The 20,660-nt window shown below is 35.8% G+C and overlaps 1 protein-coding gene across 1 annotated transcript in view; it reads left to right on the forward strand.

Annotated features, from left to right (window-relative positions):
* The window catches only part of PTAC3 (plastid transcriptionally active 3), a 41,942-nt gene extending 26,385 nt beyond the window's left edge, over window positions 1-15,557 (forward strand). The window contains exons 8-13 of the mRNA XM_039023363.2: window positions 2,190-2,358; window positions 12,103-12,565; window positions 12,654-13,031; window positions 13,419-13,622; window positions 14,415-14,548; window positions 15,119-15,557. Of these exons, the coding sequence (XP_038879291.1) occupies window positions 2,190-2,358; window positions 12,103-12,565; window positions 12,654-13,031; window positions 13,419-13,622; window positions 14,415-14,548; window positions 15,119-15,341 (1,571 nt within the window). The 3' untranslated portion in view covers window positions 15,342-15,557. The remainder of the gene's footprint in view (window positions 1-2,189; window positions 2,359-12,102; window positions 12,566-12,653; window positions 13,032-13,418; window positions 13,623-14,414; window positions 14,549-15,118) is intronic.
* Window positions 15,558-20,660: the final 5,103 nt, after the last annotated feature.

Here is a 20,660-nt window from a genome sequence, read left to right on the forward strand (position 1 = left end):
CTTTGAAAACTTGTCAAACCAGGCTCGTGGAGATTGTTTTAAACCATAAAGGGACCTTTTAAGTTTATAAACTTTATTTATTGTTTTTGTTGTTTCCATACTGATAGGTATATTCATGTAGACTTTTTCTTCTAAGTCTCCATTGAGGAAGACATTTCTTATGTCTAATTGGTGAAGTACCCAATCATTATTCACTGCTAATGAGAAGAAGGCACGAAGAGTGTTTAGTTTTACTACAAGTGCCAAGGTTTCTCGGTAATCAATGCCATAAAAGATTGAGTAAATCCTTTAGTGATGAGTTTTGCTTTAAGTATGTCTATTTCTCCATTGGCTTTGTATTTGATGGTGAAGATCCATTTGCATCCTACTGTTTTCTTTTCTGGGGTAAGTTTGTTATTTGTCACGTGTGTTCTTTTCCCAAACATATTTTCTTCTAAAACTGCTCTATTTCAATTTGTGTCCTTAAGGGCCTCATAAACATTATTAGGAATTCGTATGTTGGATAGGCTGGAGGTGAATGCCTTGAATTTGGGAGAGATGTTTATAAGTGAGATAGTTTTAAACGGGGTGTTCTGTACATGTTCTTACCCGTTTGCATTGAGCGACGGGAAGATTTATGTCTTTTATATCTTCTATTTGAACTTGCATCTGGGTGTTGGAAATAGAATTCTCTTGTATTTCATTGGTTCTTTGGTTAAGCACCCGTTCAACTTCAGGGATGTTTATTTTCCTTCTAGTGTAGACTATGGGTTTTTTCCTACATTCCTAAGAGTTTTGGTTAGGAACCTCGCGAATGAAAGGGTCATAGGGAGTATTTGCTTTTGTTAAGGTTGTGTTAGAGTTTTCTTCCATTCCAACTTACTCATATTTGGTTGATGATCTTGAACAACAGTAGTACATCCAAAAATTCTCGAGGGAATTTTAGGGAAGAGTCTTCTGTGTGGATAATGCTCCTGAAGTTTTTGTAAGGGGCTTTTAAATCCTAAAGTTCGTGATGGCATCCTATTAGTAAGGTAGGTAGGTTATAGTGAGAACAACTTCTCCCTAGAAATAATGAGGGGTGTTAGAGGAAATCTTTAAGATTGTAATGACTTCTAAGAAATGTCTATTTTTCCATTCAGCAATTCCATTCTGTTGGGGAGTGTCTGGGCATGTACTGAGGTGGACAATCCCTTTTTCTTTTAGAAAGGTTCCTAAAGACTTGTTAAAGTAATCCCTAGCATTATCAGAGGGAAGGATTTGAATTTTAGTATTAAAGAGATTGAGTATCATGGCATATAATTTCTTTTTAAATATGACAATAACTTCAGATTTTTCTTTCATTGAAAACACCCAAGTGAGTCTAGTATGATCAAACAAACCATTTGGCTCCAGTTATGCTTTTAACTCTTCTTGCTCCCCAAACATCACTATGCATCATAAAGAAAGGATGAGAGGGTTTGTAGTTACTTACCGGAGAAGGAGGTTGGGTTTGCTTAGCCAATTCACACGACTTACATTGAAAACCTGAGAACTTTTATTAAAAATATCTGGAAAATTATGTTTCAAATACATAAATTTGGGGTGGCCGAGACGGTTATGCCACAATATTTTACTATCATAATTGTCTTTAGAAGCAACAAAAATAGACTTATTTAGCACCTAACTCCTTCACTTGATACTTGGGAATATTCAGGATGTAGAGGTCCGAGGATTCTTTAGCATTGCCAATCGTCATCCCCCGAATTCAAATTCCGAAAAAATACAATTGTGTGAGTTGAATCTTCCAAGGCCTTTATTCTTTAGTTTCCCTTGGCTTCTGCTTCCTTCCGTAGGTTTTGCTTAGAGGTCAGCATCTATGGCCTTTATTTTGGTGTGTTTTTTTTTGTGATTATTATTTTTTGGTTTTTTTAGGATGTTTTACTTTATTTTCATGGTTTTTCCCCTTTGTACTCCTCCAAGGTTGTTTTATTTCCTTGGTGGGGCATTGTACTTTTTTAACATTAGTCTCTTCTCATTGAAATGAAATTTTCTTCTTTCTTGTTTCAAAGAAAAAGTTAATCCATCTTTCTAGGGTGTTGGATGTTTAGCATAACTATCTGCTGATTGATCAGCTGTTTTGATTATTAAATGTTGCAATTAGAATCCTTTATCGTGTATTTCTCATAGCCATTAGAAAATCTCTGAACTGATATCCTTTGTTTATGCAGGTAGGGTTGTAGAACTCTTAGAAGCATTAGAGGCTATGGCTAGAGATAACCAACAGATTCCTCCAAGAGCCATGATCTTGAGCAGAAAGTATCGATCACTGGTGAGCTCATGGATTGAACCTTTACAAGAAGAAGCTGAACATGGATTTGAGATAGACTACATTGCAAGGTGGTATATTATTTAGAGTAATCTGCTGCAACTGTCTCGCTCTCTCTAGCTCCTCTTATGTTCTTTCCAGTAACACCTTGATAAATTTATTTGTCGTTGAGTTTATTTATTTTCTTTATTTTTGGAAAAGGGTAAAAAGTCATGGGTAGTACTTCGGTAGTCAATGTTCTAAACACAATATCTAAAACAACTGGCACAAGCCTGTTCTTGGCAATGTCCTTTGGTGTTGGACGAAGAAATTTTACTTTAGCATGCAGGTTTGGTCTGTTGGACGATGATCCACCGTTTACTTATTTGTTTGAACCCTTTTTTCTTCATTGTTTTACACGTCTTTTCTTTCTATTTTGGCTCCTCTCTCTCTCTCTCATTTTCTTTTTTATTCAGTAACATGTCTTGTACCCTTTTTTCACTTTTGTGTCACCGTTCTCAGCATGGATTTGGATGTTGCTTGTGCTTTGAAAAAAAGTTCCTGTTCCAATCAGTACGTTAAAAATAGGGTTCTTCGGTGGTTTACCCCTAAGATTGTGGTAAACCTAGTTTTATTTATTCCCAGCAAAGTGATACACGACCAAGAGAGAATTTGAGGGGTCCCTCTCTCTTCTGAATTCCTAATTATCTCACCCAATATTAGTGCCTAAATACTTACCGACTCCAATCCTCTTCCCACCTTATGATTTCTGCTAATAGTTACAACGGGATTCATTCTTCACAATCACTCAAACTACTCAGACGTAATCCTCATGTGCTTCTTACTATCTCACTTCAATAATAGGTATATATCATTACCGGTAGAAAATCAAGCTAGATTATTCGATTGTAAATTAGAGAATTAATTTAGATTATTTCCTTGTGTCTTGTAGTTTATTCTTTCCCTATAGATATAGATTGGTAGCTTAATTTCAGCACATTAATTGATAATCGTCTTGTATATATTGAGTCTTTCTCAATCACTCAAGGAATAAGAAAAATCTCTCTGTACCTAGCTTCATGGTACTAGAGCTCAAAATTTTCTAAAAAAATCCTAAATCTCGCCGGAACCTTAATCACCATCATAGGAACCCTAGTTGTCGTCATCGAAACATACATTCAGATCATTCGAAAATCGCAGAGAAACCCTATCTCATTCGGGAATCAAGCTTCACCATTGCTGCCTCATCACTGAAATCCATGTTGATTCGAAAAATCACAGATCTCAACCTCGTGCATCTTTGCTCTCCTGATCTCGAGCCTAGCCGTTCGAATTCGTAGATCCCAGCCTCGTGCATCATCACCTGTCACCGTCGCCACGCTCAAAGTTACCATCCCTGCATGTTGCAGTCCTCACCGTCGCAGCCTTAATGCGATTCTCACTCTCCATATTTGGGTCGATTCTCACTCTCTCGGTCTGGGTTTTGCCCGCTGTTGACGGTTGTTTCTTCGGTTGCGCCGCCGAACAACAACTCTGGCACCGCCACCACTGCCCATTATAAACCAATAAAGTTTTTTCCCCCTTTTTCTTCTTTTCCTCTTGTTCCAATGTCAGGAGTAGAATCTCAGGTTACCAACTTAATCGAGAACAACAATATTCAAATAACATATCACAAATTCAAAGGCCCTAATTATCTTCAATGGTCCCCATGTGTGAATGATGTTCATATATGGTTGTGGATGAGAAGACTATAACATGGGTAAGGCAACTTCACCTAAATTCGAAGATCCAAAGTTCCGCACATGGAGGGTTGCAGACAATCAAGTTATGAGTTGGTTAATCAACTCCATGACCATCGAGATCAGATAGAATTTTCTCGCATGTTCAACCGTCAAAGAAATTTGGGATGTTGCTCGAGACACTTTCTCAAATCAAGAGAGCACTGCAGAACTTTTCTATATTGAGACCATTCTTCAAGATCTCAAACAAGGTGACTTATCCTTTATAACTTATTACACCACGTTTCTCGCCAATGGGAACAATTGGATTTATTTGAAAATTATGAATGGAAAATGTTGTACTGAAGGTACTCTCTTTCAAAAATATTGTGGAGACAAAGGATTTTTGGTGTCCTACCAAAATCTCAATTTGAATGGAAATGATTCTCTTCCTCTAAATGAGGGGAAATGTCTTTATTTATAGTGGCAAAAGTGTTTATAAGATATAAGAGTTCTAACAACTTTAAATAACAACCCATTACAACTAACTCTCAACTAACTCTCCCTCTCCTCACAATAGTTGCTTTCTGTAAACCATCGAGAATGACAATTAGGATGCCAAATGGAAGTCATTAGGAACAAAATAAGGCTTTAGGTTAGCTACACTGGACACCGGGTTCATATGTAGATCGCTTGGTAATATGCATTGGAACCATACTTTTGCAATACTTTAAAGGGTCCAAGCTACTTATCTTTCAACTTTTTGTAGGTGCCCGTAGGGAATTGAGCTCTACGTAGATGAATCATCACTCGGCTTCCTTCAAAATTAACTTCTTTTCTAGATTTGTCTTTAGCTTCTTTATAGGACAAAGTAGTCTTCTCCAAATGATTATGAACTTCTCGATGAAGCTCTTCAATTCCTTCAACCATATTCTCGGCGTCAATACTAACATCCACAAAGGAAGGCAATTTAGTAAGATTAAAAATGAGTCAAGGAACTCAGGTGTCTACTACCTCAAAAATACATCTTCCCGTAGATCTATTTTTCATATTATTAAAAGGGGACAAATCCCATTGTTTTGGTCTTAAACCATTTAAGCACCAAATGAGGTTTCTTAACATTCTATTAGTAACTTCTGTTTGCCCGTCGGTTTAGTGCTAAATTTCAATAGTATCGAACTTTTTCCATAGAGTGCGCTAAAAATGGCTAAGGAACTCCACATCTTTATCTAATACAATGGATTCAGGAACTCCATGAAGGCGGACAACTTCTCTAAGAAAGGGATTAGCTATGTAAATTGCATCATTCGTTTTCTTACGAGCCAAGAAGTGAGCATCTTGCTGAAACGATCTAATACAACCATTAGTGCATCATATCCATGATAAGTTTTGGGCCATCCAAGCACAAAATCAACGGACGAGTCCTCCCAAATGGTTTTAGGAATAGGTAATGGTGAATACAAACCAGCATTTGTGGATGTACCCTTGCAGTTTCTTTTAATGAGTTCTTGGAGCAAATTTCTTCAATTCCTCCACTCTTGAAGGAAAGGAAATGGCCTCAAATAATAAGTGAAAAGATTGAAGTTTTACCTTTTCTTTGATGTCCATATGTAGGCCAGCAACGAATCTTGCAATCAAATGTTGCTCGTTCTCCATCAAGTTTGTTTTTGCTCCTAGTTGGTGGAATTCTTTAATGTGAGCCACCGATTGCATTCCTTACCTACAATTTTGATACTGATTATATAATGTTTGCTCGTAGTTGGGTGGAAGGAAACGTTCTTTCACCAATCTTTTCATTTTCTCCCATGAAAGAATTGGTCTCTTGCCATTCCTTTGTCTATCGATCTCGAGTTGGTCCCACCAAGCCGAGGCATCGACTTTCAGCTTCAAGGCTACTAAATGCACCTTCTTGTGATTAGGGGTATTCATGTAGGCAAAGAAATTCTTGGTGTTCTTGATCCAATTAGGGAATGTTTTGATGTCATGCTTCCCATTGTAAATTGGCAAGTCAATTTTCATTTTATAGTCATGTGAATCATCTCTAACTTCATATCTCTCACCTCGTCTCCTTCTTGAAGCAGAAAACTACTTTTCTTGATCATATTCACTCGAGAAATCCCAATCTTGGTCTTTTTGATATTCTTCTTGAACAATTGGTTTTCTTGAATTTTCTTAAAGTGTTTATGAATTTTTGGAGATCTTTCTTGGGGTATTTCTTGTTGATTCTACACAAATCTCGGTCGTCCGACATCGTGCCTTCCTCTCCTTCCCCATTGCTGGTTGAAAATTGGGACATCTTCGTTGTTTTGAGGAAGTGTTGCTAGTAAATCCATCCTTCTTGTAAGTGCCTCCATCGTTTCTTGAATATTACTCAATGTTCTGTAAATTCCCTCCAAAGAATCTTCAATGGATAGCAAGCGTAACATTGTAGTCTTTGGAGAGAGGACAAGTGTGTCTTCCGTCTCTTATTCTTGCTCGCGCCTTTCCCCCACGTTTGGGTTACCTGCTCGTCGGATGGCCATCAGTCCAAGGTTCTCTTGTGCTCTGATACCCAAATTTGGTGTACTACCAAAATCTTAATTTGAATGGAAATGATTCTCTCCCTCTAATTGAGGGGAGAGGTCTTTATTTATAGGGGCAAAAGTGTTTACAAGATATAGGAATGCTAACAACTTTGCATAACCATCTATTGTTCTCGATACACCAATTTTCAAGTTCCTTATGTGTCCCAATAAACCTCTGGATGAAGTTTGTGGTCGAATCCTCAATGCTAAGCCATTACCTAGTCTTCGAGAAGCTTTTGCTGAAATTCGTAGAGAAGAGAGTCGAAAGCAAGTACTGTTGGGCCCAACTGAACATCCTCGTACTCCAATTGGATCTGCTCTCATTTTCCAACAAGATCATGATCCAATCGCTCTTGTTGCTCGAGGTGATAGTCGATAGCGCGAAGGACGACCATGGTTGCACCATTGTCATAAACTGGGGCATATCAAAGACACTTGTTGGAAATTACATGGAAAACCATCAAATTGGAAGCCAAATGCCACGAGATCAGACTTCGAAACTAGGGGCGATGTTGCCGTCTCTGAAACTTCAAACCAACAACCACTTACGAACGATCTATTAGACATGCTTTATCAATTGTTGAACAAAACTAGTGGTTTTGGGACTAGGCAACACCAAGGTAACCAAAAGCCCCGTGCTCTTCATGCCCAAAACCCTTCCATCTGAATGGATAGTGGACTCTGGAGCATCAGATCATATGACTAGTGATAGATCTTTATTCTCATATTTTTCTCTCCATATGGGAAACCTTTCCGTTCGAATTGCTCATGGTACACTTGCTAAAGTAACTGGGATTGGAAATATTCAAATTTCAAGCTCCATAACTCTTTAATCAGTTTTGCTTGTGCCAAAATTGGAGTATAATTTGTTGTTCGTGAGCAAGTTGAATCAAGACTTGAATTGTGAAATTAAATTCCTTGCAAATTCTTGTATTTTTCAAGACCTGGGATCAGGAAAGATGATTGGCAATGCTGAATTATGTGCCAGATTGTATCTTCTCAAAGGAATGAGTCCTCCAACAACAACGAAATGCAGTAAACATACAGTTCAATCTAATCATAAATTTGCATATGTTTATGAGTCTTTGAATAAACGTAGTCTTGTCATGATGTTGCACTATCGTCTTGGTCATCCCAACCTTACCTATCTCAAGCATCTGTTTCCAAGTTTATTTCTCAATAAAAAGAATGTTTTTTCAATGTGAAATTTGTCAACTCTCCAAGTACACGTGCTGATTTTTCACCCCATACTTACTGTCCATCTCAACCGTTCTCTCTCATCCATGGAGACATTTGGGGACCTTCAAGGGTAAAACATATCCATGGGGCAAGTTGGTTTCTTCTTTTTGTTGATGATCACACATGTTTAAGTTGGACAATCTTCATGAAAGATAAATCTGAGACTGACCAACTCTTCACAGTCTTTCATAAAATGATCCAAACACAATTTCAAACCAATATCAAAGTTCATAAAACTAACAATGCTCGTGATTTTTTCAGCTCTACTCTTGGTCCCTACCTTCAATCTCATGGTATTGTTCACCAAAGTTCTTGTGTTGACACACCCAAACAAGATGGTGTTGTTGAATGCTAAAATCACAACCTCCTCGATGTAGCTTGATCCCTAATGCTCACTTCTCAAGTTCCAAAAGCCTTTTGAGTTGAAACTGTTTTAACTGCTACCTATCTCATAAATAGATTGCTCTCTCGCATTTTGAAATTCAACACATCGTTACAAAGTCTACTTACACTATTCCCTACCTCCCATCTCGTGTCTCCTCTACCACCAAAAATATTTCGGTGTACTGCATTGGTTCATATATATTCCCAACATTGTAGTAAACTTGATGCATATGAAATGCATCTTCCTCGGGTACACTCCAAATAAGAAAGGGTATAACATCATCCTCCAACTCACCAATTCATTCACACCATGGATGTCACATTCTTTGAAAACCAGTCATGTTCTTTCAATTCTGCGATTCAGGGGGAGCATTATGATCTTGAATCACAAAATTGGCACTGTATTCCTGACTTTCCTTTAATCTCATCTTCTGAAAATGCTCATGTACCTTCTTCTAAGCCAACCCCCATATCTACCTTTGAATCTGAACTACAAGTTTACTCATGAAGTGCAAGGGAGCTTGAGAGAAATGAAATACAATCTACACAAGTTCAGCAAAGCCATGATCTAAACCAAAATCCCAGAGACTGAAACAATATACTAGACATCAAAAGATGACATGAACAGACCTATTGTTCTAAGAAAGGTGTTCGCTCATGCACTCAACATCCTATACCGTACCACTTATATTAATCTGTCACCACTTTTAAGAGCATTTATGATGTCACTAGATCAGGTACAAATTCCAAACATTGTGCAGGAAGCATTATAGAAACCTGAATGGAAAGCAGCTATTCTAGAGGAGTTACAGGCCCTACAGATTTGCCCCTAGGTAAACACACAGTTGGATGCAAATGGATCTTTTCAACCAAACATAAACCAGATGGTAGTATAGAGATATTCAAAGCTCGATTTGTGGCCAAAGGATTCACCCAAGCTTATGGGATTGACTATCAAGAAACTTTTGCTCCAGTCGCCAAGTTAAATACTATCTGGGTACTTCTTTCTATTGCTACACGTTTTTGGCTATTATTTCAACTTGATGTAAAGAGTGCATTTTTAAATGGTGATCTAGTGGAGGAAGTGTACATGAACCCTGGGATTTGAGGATAGATATACTAAAAGAAAGGTATGTAAACTCGGGAAGTCTCTTTATGGACTGAAAGAGTCACCTCGAGCCTGGTTTGAAAAGTTTACCACTGTGTTGAAACAAGATTGCTATACTTAGTGTCAATCCAATCACACTCTATTTATCAAACATTTTTCCCAAGTAAAATCATTGGTTTAATAGTACATGTTGATGATATAATTCTTCAGGAAATGTTTCCAATGAGATAACTTGACTAAAGCAACTCCCGTAAAAAAAATCCTTTTGAGATCAAAGACTTGGGACGTCTAAGGTACTTCCTAGGGATGGAAGTAGCAAGATCCATTAAAGGAATTTCTGTCACTTAATGAAAATACTAGATTCTTAAAGGAGACTGGAATGAGTGGTTGCAAATCGGCTGATACACCTATGGATGCAAATTCAAAACTTGGAGTTAATCCCGAAGATGAACCAGTTGATCAAGGCAAGTATCACGGCTGGTGAGAAAATTAATATATCAACTATATATTAGCTTTGCAGTTAGTGTGGTAAGTCAATTTTGAAAAAACCTTCTAAGGAACATATGGAAGCGGTCTATAGAATATTGAGATATCTCAAACGTGATCTTGGAAAGGGCCTCAAGTTCAAAAAAACCATGACTAGATCGTTAGAGGCCTAGAAGTTTACACTTATGCAAATTGGGCTGGATCCCCTATTGATCGTAAGTCTATGTTAGGATATTGCTTTTATGTATGGGGAAACTTGGTAACTTGGCAAAGCAAGAAACAACAAGTTGTAGCTCGAAGTAGTGTTGAAGCTGAATTTTGGTCCTTAGCTCCATGGAATTTGTGAAGGAATTTGGCTAAAACACTTCTCACTAAGCTCTGAATTAAGACTAAAGGTACAATAGAAGTCTTGTGTGATAATCAATCTGCCATAACCATTGTGAAAAATCCAATATATCATGATAGAATGAAGCATGTCGAGATAGATTTCCATTTTATCATTGAGAAGATTGAGACAAAAACTATCAACTTGAGATATGTGCCTTCCCAACAACACGTAGTCGACATATTAACTAAGGCTTTGCATCAAACAAACCTTGGTGGACTAATTTCCAAGCTTGGAATGACAGCATATACCATTCAGGGGGAGTGTAGAAAATCTAGCTAAATTATGTAGTTGTAAATTAGAGAATTAATTTAGATTATTTCCTTGGATCTTGTAATTTATCTTTCCATATAGATTTAGATTGATAGCTTAACTTCAGCACATTAATTGATAATCTTCTTGTATATATTGAGTCTTTCTCAATCACTCACAGAATAAGAAAAAAATATCTCTCTATACCCTGCTTCATTACCCATCCTAAAGAGCCAGCTTGATGAAAATCTGGAAATTGAATAAGAGTAAAGAATTGTTTCTCACATAGCGAGTAGCGACTAGATCCATCTATAGTTCGATTCATGACATCTATGGCAGCTCAATTATTTCTGTTGAGACTTATTAAGTTTGTTGTTTTGTTTTACTTCCTGGTTGGACGTTTTTCTCTGTTATGTTGTTTTGGCTGTGTAGCTTTTATGTTTCTATAGTGTATATCTTTTTGCTATTAACTTTTTGTATCTTGATCATTAGGCTCTTTTTTCATTAACTTAATGAAAAGTTTTGGTTTCCTTCTTTAAAAAAATCCTAGATCCATCTATATTTCAGAATTACCAATAATATTAGGATCAGACTGAAACTTATGAACTTGAGACCTCATCTAGTTGGGACACAAACAACCATACCTGAATTATGTTGTGGACTGGGTAATGGCCTTCTTTAAAACAGGATAACAGGGTGGATTGATGCAAGGTCAAGTAAAAACAGTATACCAGCAACGAATCCAATTTGATCATTGACATAAAATGGATCAGTAAGCCATGGTGTCAGCTCAGGATTAGCATGCCTGGAGGATCCTTGACAATTAGGATGTAGCTTCAGATAGTCCCGATCTCATAGTGTTTTTGGAGTAACTTAAGAAAATAATGCTTTTTTAAACCAAGTCATTTTTTCCATAAGCACCTTTAAAAAATTAATAATATAACTTCTTGAATGAATTTAGATGATCAAATGTGTGTGTTTAAAAAAATCTTACAAATAAAAAGCACTTATGGTATTTTGAAGGAACTCTTGTGAGATAATTATCCAAAAATGATTTCTAAATTTAGTCATATGTTGTGTAAAGTGCTTTTTGTATATAAAATTTTTTTAGTGACATTTTTTATCATCTAGAATCATTCAAGAAGCGACACTTTAGATTGTTAATTTCTCTAAAGATACTTAAATTGATTTCTTTTTTCTTAAATCATTTTTTCACCTGTTTTTCCAAACAATTTTTTAAAATCAAATTCCATTGAGGACGAGTTGTATCTCAATCATTCTTAGAACCACATTGATCTGTCATTAATTAAGTAGAACTTGTTTTTATTTATTGAAGATTGATACTGAGCTGCTAATATCTTGAAATCACTGTGCTGTCTCATGTGAGTTTTACATTGCCTGACTTTATTTATCAGCTAAAAGCAAATGTTTTGGGACTTAATATTTGACTCGAGTTAAAACATTCAGTTAAAATATTTTGGATGACTAACTCAAGTTCACCTGGAATTACAATGAGTTTTAACGTGCTTTCTATTAGTGGATGATTTTCTTGGGTTACAAGCTTTGTTGTTGTAGGTATGAAATTGCCAATCCAAAAGACAAAAATATATGGGCATGAAACAATATGAAAGTTTACTGCTTCAGTTTGTTCGGATCCTGTTTGTTTAAAGTGGTATGAACTGGCTCTGCATGTGAATCAGATACATTGAAGAGGGTGGACTCACTGGAGAACGCAAGAGGTGGGTCCCTCGAAGAGGAAAAACTCCTCTAGATCCTGATGCAGATGGATTCATCTATTCAAATCCTATGGAGACATCCTTTAAGCAACGATGTCTAGAGGATTGGAAGATGCACCACCGAAAGATTTTGAAAACCTTGCAGAATGAAGGCCTTGCGGCTCTCGGGGGTGCATCTGAAGCTGATTATCATAGAGTCGTGGAGAGATTGAAGAAAATAATAAAGGGTCCTGACCAAAATGTTTTAAAGCCAAAGGCTGCAAGTAAGATGATTGTATCAGAATTAAAAGAAGAATTAGAAGCACAAGGTTTACCAATTGACGGAACTAGAAATGTTCTTTACCAGCGTGTTCAAAAAGCAAGGAGAATAAACCGGTCTCGTGGTCGGCCCCTTTGGGTCCCCCCTGTGGAGGAGGAGGAAGAAGAGGTTTACAAGTCATTTGATGTTCATTTTTTAAAGAAATATTAACAGCCATTGAAGTTTTCTATTAACAAATAGTACATCATATCTTCAGGTTGATGAAGAGCTGGATGAACTAATTTCACGAATAAAGCTACATGAAGGAAATACAGAGTTCTGGAAACGCCGCTTTCTCGGAGAAGGCTTGGACAGTAATAATGTTAAACCTTCTGAAGATGATAAATCAGAGCCTCTTGATTCTTTGGATGATGTTGACACTGTTGAAGACGTTGCAAAGGAGATTGAAGAAGAAGAAGCTGAGGAGGAAGAGGAGGTAGAACAAACTGAGAATCAAGATGGTGAAAGAGTTATTAAGAAGGAAGTTGAAGCTAAGAAGCCTCTTCAAATGATAGGTGTCCAATTGTTAAAAGATGTTGACCAACCCACAACATCCAAAAAGTCAAGGAGGAGAAGTTCTCGAGCATCACTCGAGGTCGAACTCCTAACTTCTGTTTTTTTTCCTTGTCTATTCTCAATGCTAAAATATCCTCAAACTAGTTAACTGAGCTAATTATCTAAGCATTCATATTCAAAGGGTTATTTAGAACGGTTGGGGAAGATATTATGGAAATGAAATTTTAGGAAGGGATGATGTGCCAGCTGCATTAGATTTCATAGACTGAAAAATGAAATCGAGACTGGAAAGGAGGAAAAATCAAGATAAGCTGTTAGAGTGTGTGTTAACAATAATTTTGGGAACTAAATGTTCAAAATTAGCTTCTCAGTGATGAAAACATATGTCCACTTTACATTTTTTTCCCATTAAATAAAAACATTTCCACGTGTGCTTATATTTTCCTACTTTAATGTGTGGATGCAGGATGATCGTGATGAAGATTGGTTTCCTGAAGATATATTTGAGGCATTTAAAGAGTTGCGAAAGAGGAAAGTCTTTGATGTATCTGACATGTACACAATAGCTGATGTTTGGGGTTGGACTTGGGAGAGAGAACTTAAGAACAGACCTCCGAGGAGGTGGTCACAGGAATGGGAAGTGGAGCTGGCTATTAAAATTATGCACAAGGCAATTTCTCTCTACCCTTATCTTTTTTACCTTACATTAGGATTGTCCTTTTATTATCTTATTCTCTCTCTATCTTAACTTACCGTCGACATTTGAGTGAATTATGAACAAACCTTCATAGACTTGGGAATAATTTTTAAGATTAGTTGGTGCTTTGCATCTTCTTATCTCTTTTTTTCTTCCTACACTTGTTATTTATTTATTTATATAAATATAAAAGAAACAATTTTATCAATGCATGAAATTTATAGGGGGAAGTAGTTCAAAATAATTACAACAAACATTTCCACTTGGACAAAACGAGGGGATATCCTATAAGAACTAAAATGAGAATCTCCCATTTACATTATTTACATCAAGATAAAATAAGGAAAATGATACGATAGAAAAAGTCTGGATAAGTTTTTCCTTTGGGAAGACCATCTCCCACCTAAAGGTAGCCATCATGTCATTCCAAAAGAGTTGAGCAAAAGGACAGGAACAAAAATGTGCAACTGTGTTTACTCATCATGCATTTCTTGTATAAGAGATACTAGATACATAAATGTCTAGCACCAAAAACTGTGATAAAGCCCATCATAAGAGAGAGCTTCGTTATCCTTCTGCATGATTGACCATCAAATCCATGGTATAGGAGGATAATTGGTTGCTGAATGTAGGAGAATTTTCCGCTTCCAAAATTTCATTTGGGAAATCATTTTCATTAAAATTGTTTGTCTTGACCTCTTAACTTCGACGGTTTTCAAATTTTCTTTGTTTAATCTTCATTCAATGTTCCATTTACTATTACAGGTGATAGAATTGGGTGGAACACCAACAATTGGCGACTGTGCCATGATCTTGCGAGCTGCCATCAAGGCTCCTTTACCTTCTTCCTTCTTGAAAATCTTGCAGACAACTCATGGTCTTGGCTATGCATTTGGGAGGTATGTTTATTTTTCTTGAGATAAAAGATTCTAAGTTTATCTTCTATTGTCAAGGCCTAACTGTCTGTAAATATGACATGAAAAAGTTATACTTCGTATTTTTAACTTCATATATACTCCATCTCTTTTAGTGAGGTTTATTTATTTTGAATTCTTATAATTGTGGAGGTGGAAGATTTGAACCAACGACTTTTTGGTCGATGATATTCCTAAACTAGTTGAATTGTACTCAGGTGGACAACTTTTAGTGAGTTGTAAGGTTACTAAAATCTCTTATTGGATTCATATTCTATTGCAACAACCCATGTTGGATATAATGTTTATGTATAGGTGTATGTGTCCAAGTCATTAAATTAAATCACAGGTCATAAATTTATAGACATAAATTTATAGATACATGTAAATTCATCCACCAATAAATACACTGTCGTTAATTATACGTAATGACGGCCAGGATTTTTTAAACCCTGAAACTTCTGACCACCGTAATAATTTTGAATTGTCTCTGACAATTTTGGCCACACAAGTATGTATCTATGTTTGAACTCTTGGGATGTCTCTGTATTGCAGCCCTTTATATGATGAGGTTATCACCCTGTGCCTTGATCTTGGGGAACTAGATGCAGCCATTGCAATTGTAGCAGACCTGGAAACAACAGGAATCTTGGTTCCTGATGAAACGCTCGATCGGGTAATCTCCACTAGACAGACGAACGATTCTATGCCCAAGCCTGACTCAGCTATTGATACCACGCTAAATGATCACAGTTTAGCCGATGATGAAGCATCATAATGGTTTAGTCTTCTTATTTTTCTTTTGTAAAGTCCAGTCGTAGGGTTGCCAGCAGAATGGTTCTTGTAAATTTTATTTGTAGTTGCTTTTTTTGTATTTTGAATTTTTGAGTCGAAATATTTAATTTTTGAAACAAGATTTTGAGCAAAATTGTTTATCAAGTCAATCATTATGGTTGGCACACAGATCTTGGCAAGTCACACCTTCCTTTTTGCATCTTTGCCTAAGCTAACTCTGTACTAGTGTAGTGCTGTGTTACATCAATTCTGATGCCTGAGTACACAACATAATATTATATTCAGCTAAGCATTGAAATATCGCTTACCTTGTGAGGTGGTAGAACATTATTTACAGGACACTCATTATCTGTCATTTGTTTGGGGTGTGTGGAATGCTGGCGGTGTTAGCATGGGTGGAATTGTTGAGGTTGTCGAGTTCGACCAGTGATCTCAGCCACATTCTCTCTTTTGTGAAATGGGCTCATGCCCGGCTGAACTGACCTAGGGACTGAGGGTTTGTCTTCCCATTCTGGGACATGCGATCCCTAGAGTTCCCTTTAGGTCTGGGCCTATGCTGTGGGCTTGGGCATTGGTTGTTATCATGATTTCTATAAGCAGCTGATTCGTATGCTTTTCTTGATGGGAAGGTTGAAGATCCATGTGTCCTTTGGGAGTTTTGATAGCTCCTCGTAGCTTCAACTGTTTGTGAAAATATTGAAAAACTTCATCCTTCTCTCAATGCTTTTACTCGATTTGGCCATACTTACTATTTGTGCCTTTTTTTTCCTTTCTTTTTCATTCCAGTGGGAGGAGTTTGTAGTATTGAACATTTATTATTTATTCTTTTTCATTAGGAATAATCAGGTATATAGTAGTAAATACACTATCATTTGAAAAAATAGCAAAAGGTGGAGTATTTTTTAATTATAGCAAAATGCATGGATATCACGTGAGTCAACTTTTTGAAATCCTAAAATGCCCTTATCCTCTCTTTTAATTGTGAGACTTTAATTAATTGCTCAACTATATACAGATTTTCAATGCCAACTAACATGGATAATTTTTTCATAAATCTCATTATTGTGGATAATTTTTCATAGATCTTGTGATTTAATAGTTTTGAATTTTTGTATCAAATTTAATAGTTAGTTTGAATATTCAATCTTCTACCACAACTAATTTTCAAATCTTGGTTTGAAATTTAAAATATCATATTGTCTTATTTTTAAATTGTTTCTATGATTATCTTATTTTGGATTTTTAAATCTTATATTATATTAGTTTTCCTATCTAACTTTTTATATTTATAATAGATTTTCTCTTAATCATAATTAAATCATACGTTTTATAAATTGTTTTTATGATTATCTTTATTATAAATTTGTTATAAACATGGAATATAAAAAAAAAATCTCATTTTTATTAATTAATCATTTTTATTTTGAATCATATTATTTTTTTGTTTTAAAGATTCCACGGAGAAGAATAGCAAATCAGAAATTTCATCAAATTCATATCACACGTGTTCCCATCCTTCTATTGGCAGATTTTTTCCTACATTATCTCCCTACACTTTTTGAATTTTAAAAATCGAAAGTAACTTTTTTTTTTCAATTGTCATATTTGATATTATCTTCAATTTCAAATTTTATTTTATCTAATTTTTCAATTTTCATCTTTTTTTTTATTGATTTTATTTTTTGTTCTCAATCGACGAAAAGTCATTTTGGAGGTTTGACTTAACTGATCAACACTTGTGCAAAATGAAAGACTCACTTAATTGACCACAACTAATAGTTCAAGTCATAGAGTCTCTTATTTCCAAAGTGATTCCTATCGAGTCATTGTGAAAAGATAGGTCAAGCATATAGACGGTGTTGGTATTAACCTTACGCCGTGGGGGTCTTATACCCACCTTGATCGATCTGATCAAGGAAAGGATGTACCATCATCGAAGACTGGTTGTTTCTCTTTTATTCATGAGATCTCCACGATTGACATCAACGCCACATCATGATTGGTTGGTAATTTCAATTGATGATTTTTAATTGGAATTTTCATACTCCAATCTAAGTCGGTTTCTTTATGCAATTGTCTAGATAAAGTTTTTATCAATCCAACCTTCACTTTCTAAACTAATATTTTAGTCTAGAACCAAGAAAAAGTATTGTTACAGAATTTTGGATAAGTTCAAAAGCAATGTAGATGATTTGGTTAAATGACTTTCAATTATAGTGTATTTGTTTTTAAGTTTATTGAATTTATTGAGCGTAGTTTGGAAAGTAATTACACTGTATCTATATGTCACATAAAGTATCGCCAAAAAGATGACTACAAAATCCACATAAAAATTACTGTGTAATTAATTTTTCTTTAACTCTAAAATGCCCCATCTGGACTTTCAGTTATGTTGCAACTAATTCTGTCATTTGCAATTTTTTTAGCATAAATCCTGATTTTCTCCTAAATTATCTCTCTACATTTTCGAATTCTAAAAATTGGATGTAATCTTTTTTCAAAATCGAATATAATTATTTTTTCCTGTTTGATCTTATCTTTCTTTTCAAGTTTTTTATCTTACCTAATTTTTCAGTTTTCATTTATTTCTTACTGATTCTATTTTTTTGTTCTCAATTGACGACAAGTCTAATTTGGAGGTTTGACTTAACCAATCAAATCCATTGGTGCATAGATGAAAAGCTCGATTAATGGACCATCGACCAAGAGTTCAAGTCCCAAAATCTCTTCTTTTTAGAGTGATTCCTATCGAGCCATTGTGAAAAGGTATGTCAAGCATATGGAAGGTGTTGACATTAACGCCTTGAAATTCTATTTATGACCGCACCATTGTTGGCAGTGGAGCCGATTTCAAAGAGGAAAATGGTGGCAATTTAATTAGAAAAGAGGTCGGTGTAGTGCTAGAATTAGGCTAATCAATAGTCTGTAAATGTTTGTTTTAATTACAATGTAATTACAAATATTTTTTAATAAGTCATTTGCAATTTCATTTGTATAGCTGAGGATGGTTTAGACTTTTATAAATCCGTTTATATTTTATTTTTAATTTGTTTTTCTATTTTTATGAATGAAATGTTGATTTGTTATTTTTACAAATGAAAAGTTAAAATCTGCTTTCTCGTTAGTCTTTTTCATTATACTGATTAGATTTTTTTTTCCCTATAAGAGAGCATATACTATACTTCTCGTGGGCCTTTGTTTGGCAGGCCGCGTGTTGTTTGGTGAGTATATATATAAAAAAATAAACTTAATCATCACTTGGTTTATTGTTAATTAATTTTTCAATTCAATGATTTATTTGAATACATGATCTATTTGCAATGATATTTTTTGTGTTAATATTTTTTCTGCACTTAAAAATATTATTTTAAGCATTTGAAAAAATATTTCAAACAGATCTTTAGGGACCGTTTGACTTAAGGCTTTCAACGAATGCATATGGAATAACATATGTCTTATTGTTGAGAGAATTTAAAATATCTTTGTTTGATTTTGCATGAGATATCAAAATTAGCTTCATTCTAAATGAATCATGATGATAATTAATTAACCAAATATACTATTAATTAATAAATTGATACTTTTAAGGAAAATTATTTTAAATGATAAAATTGTTGAATTTTTTTAAATATAGGAAAATGTCACATTCATTAGTGATAGTCATTGAAATGGTAAATATATATTTAAATATAAAAGAAAGTGTCTATTTAAATAAATTAATTTGTTGAATTGAGATGGTTAAATTCATTGTTTAGTTAGATTCATTGTTATTAAAATTTAATGTAATTTATTGATAATAAATTTAATTTTCATACATTAATAAATTTTAATGGTATACAATAAAAGAGCGTATAAAAGATTTCTTAAAAAAAGAGCACATTAATCAATTTTTGCGTTTTGTGTGGGTGGTCGTTGTGGGCAGTTAGGAGTGATGTTGGGAGGTCTTGGTGCTTGAGGGCTATCTTGCGAAGTAGAGATAGATTCAAGCATCTGGTTCGTTTGATGATTGGCGATGGACAGTCTTGTTTTGTTTGGTGGGACCCTTGGCTGCCGGGGGCGCGATTTTGGATTCATACGAGTCTACGGTGGTTCAGGATGCAAAGAGTAGTTTGGAAGCGCAGTTGTCAAAGTTCTTGGATGGTGAGAGAGGTTGGAGGTGGCCTATAGTGTCTTGGGAGCTGCTTGATATCTGGGGTTTTATCTAGGCAGTGGGGCCTAGGGTGAGGGGAGAGGATTATTGGGTTTGGGTGCCGGATGCTAGTGGTCGGTTCTCTGTCGCTAGTGCTTGGGAGAGTATATGTCCTCGTCGTCATAGGGTGTCTTGGGCTGGTATTTTGTGGGCGGGGGTGGTATTCCGTGTCTCTCCTTCTGTGCATGGTTAGCAGTGAGGGACAGGTTGGGTACGCGGAATTGGTTGAGGAGTTGGGGTGTGTTGTCAGAGGGGGGTGTCTTTTGTGTGGGGAAGGTGTGGAGTCGCGAGATCATTTATTTTTTGAGTGTGGGTTTGGGAGAGAGGTGTGGTCTAGTGTGTTGCGTCATTGGGTTCGACACATCGGGTGGCTGGTTGGGATGTAGAGTTAAGTTGGTTGTGCCGAGTGGGGTTGGGTAAGAGGGTGCGTAGTAAGTTGTTCTGTGTTTTCTGGTGTGCGTCCATATACTACATCTGGCAAGAGCGTAATCGACGGCTGCATGGAGGTCGACCGAGGTCGATGTCTGCTCTGGTTCACCTTATGGTCTCTACGGTTCGTGCTCGTGCTACTTCCTGGCGGGTTGACCTTCTTGGTCTTATCTAGTGTGTGTACGAATGTTTTTTTTTCTTTTTGAACTTCACATTGTTCTTTGTTTTGTTGTAGCCCGTAGTTTATGGGGTTTTGGGTTTTTCTCTCTGCCTATCCTTCTGGTGGTTTGCGAGTTTGCGTATATGTGTTGGTTTTGTTCTGTTTCATCCTATTGGCTTTGTTTTGGTTTTGATTCCCTATCTTTACTTCTGCTTTGTTGCTTTGTTGCCTTGATCCCGAACTGTGGGATCCTCCTTGTCATTGTATAATAATATCACATATTCTTAAAAAAAAAAAAAAAAAAGAGCACATAAAACAATAAAGAAGGAAAACTGCCGTGGGTGGCAAAATAAATTGGGCAAATTGCAAGGGTGACTTTGAGCTTTTTGACTTTGCAAATATAGCGAAATATTAGTTTTTTTTTTAATGTATTAAAATTTTACCCATGTATGTATTTTGCCTAATTTCTACCAATTTCAACCCCTTTATCCTTTTTTTTTAATGTATTACAATTTTACCCATTC

The sequence above is a fragment of the Benincasa hispida genome, chromosome 2, assembly GCF_027475165.1.
Source record: "Benincasa hispida cultivar pf3 chromosome 2, pf3_genome.v1.1, whole genome shotgun sequence".
NCBI classification, from domain to species: Eukaryota; Viridiplantae; Streptophyta; class Magnoliopsida; order Cucurbitales; family Cucurbitaceae; genus Benincasa; species Benincasa hispida.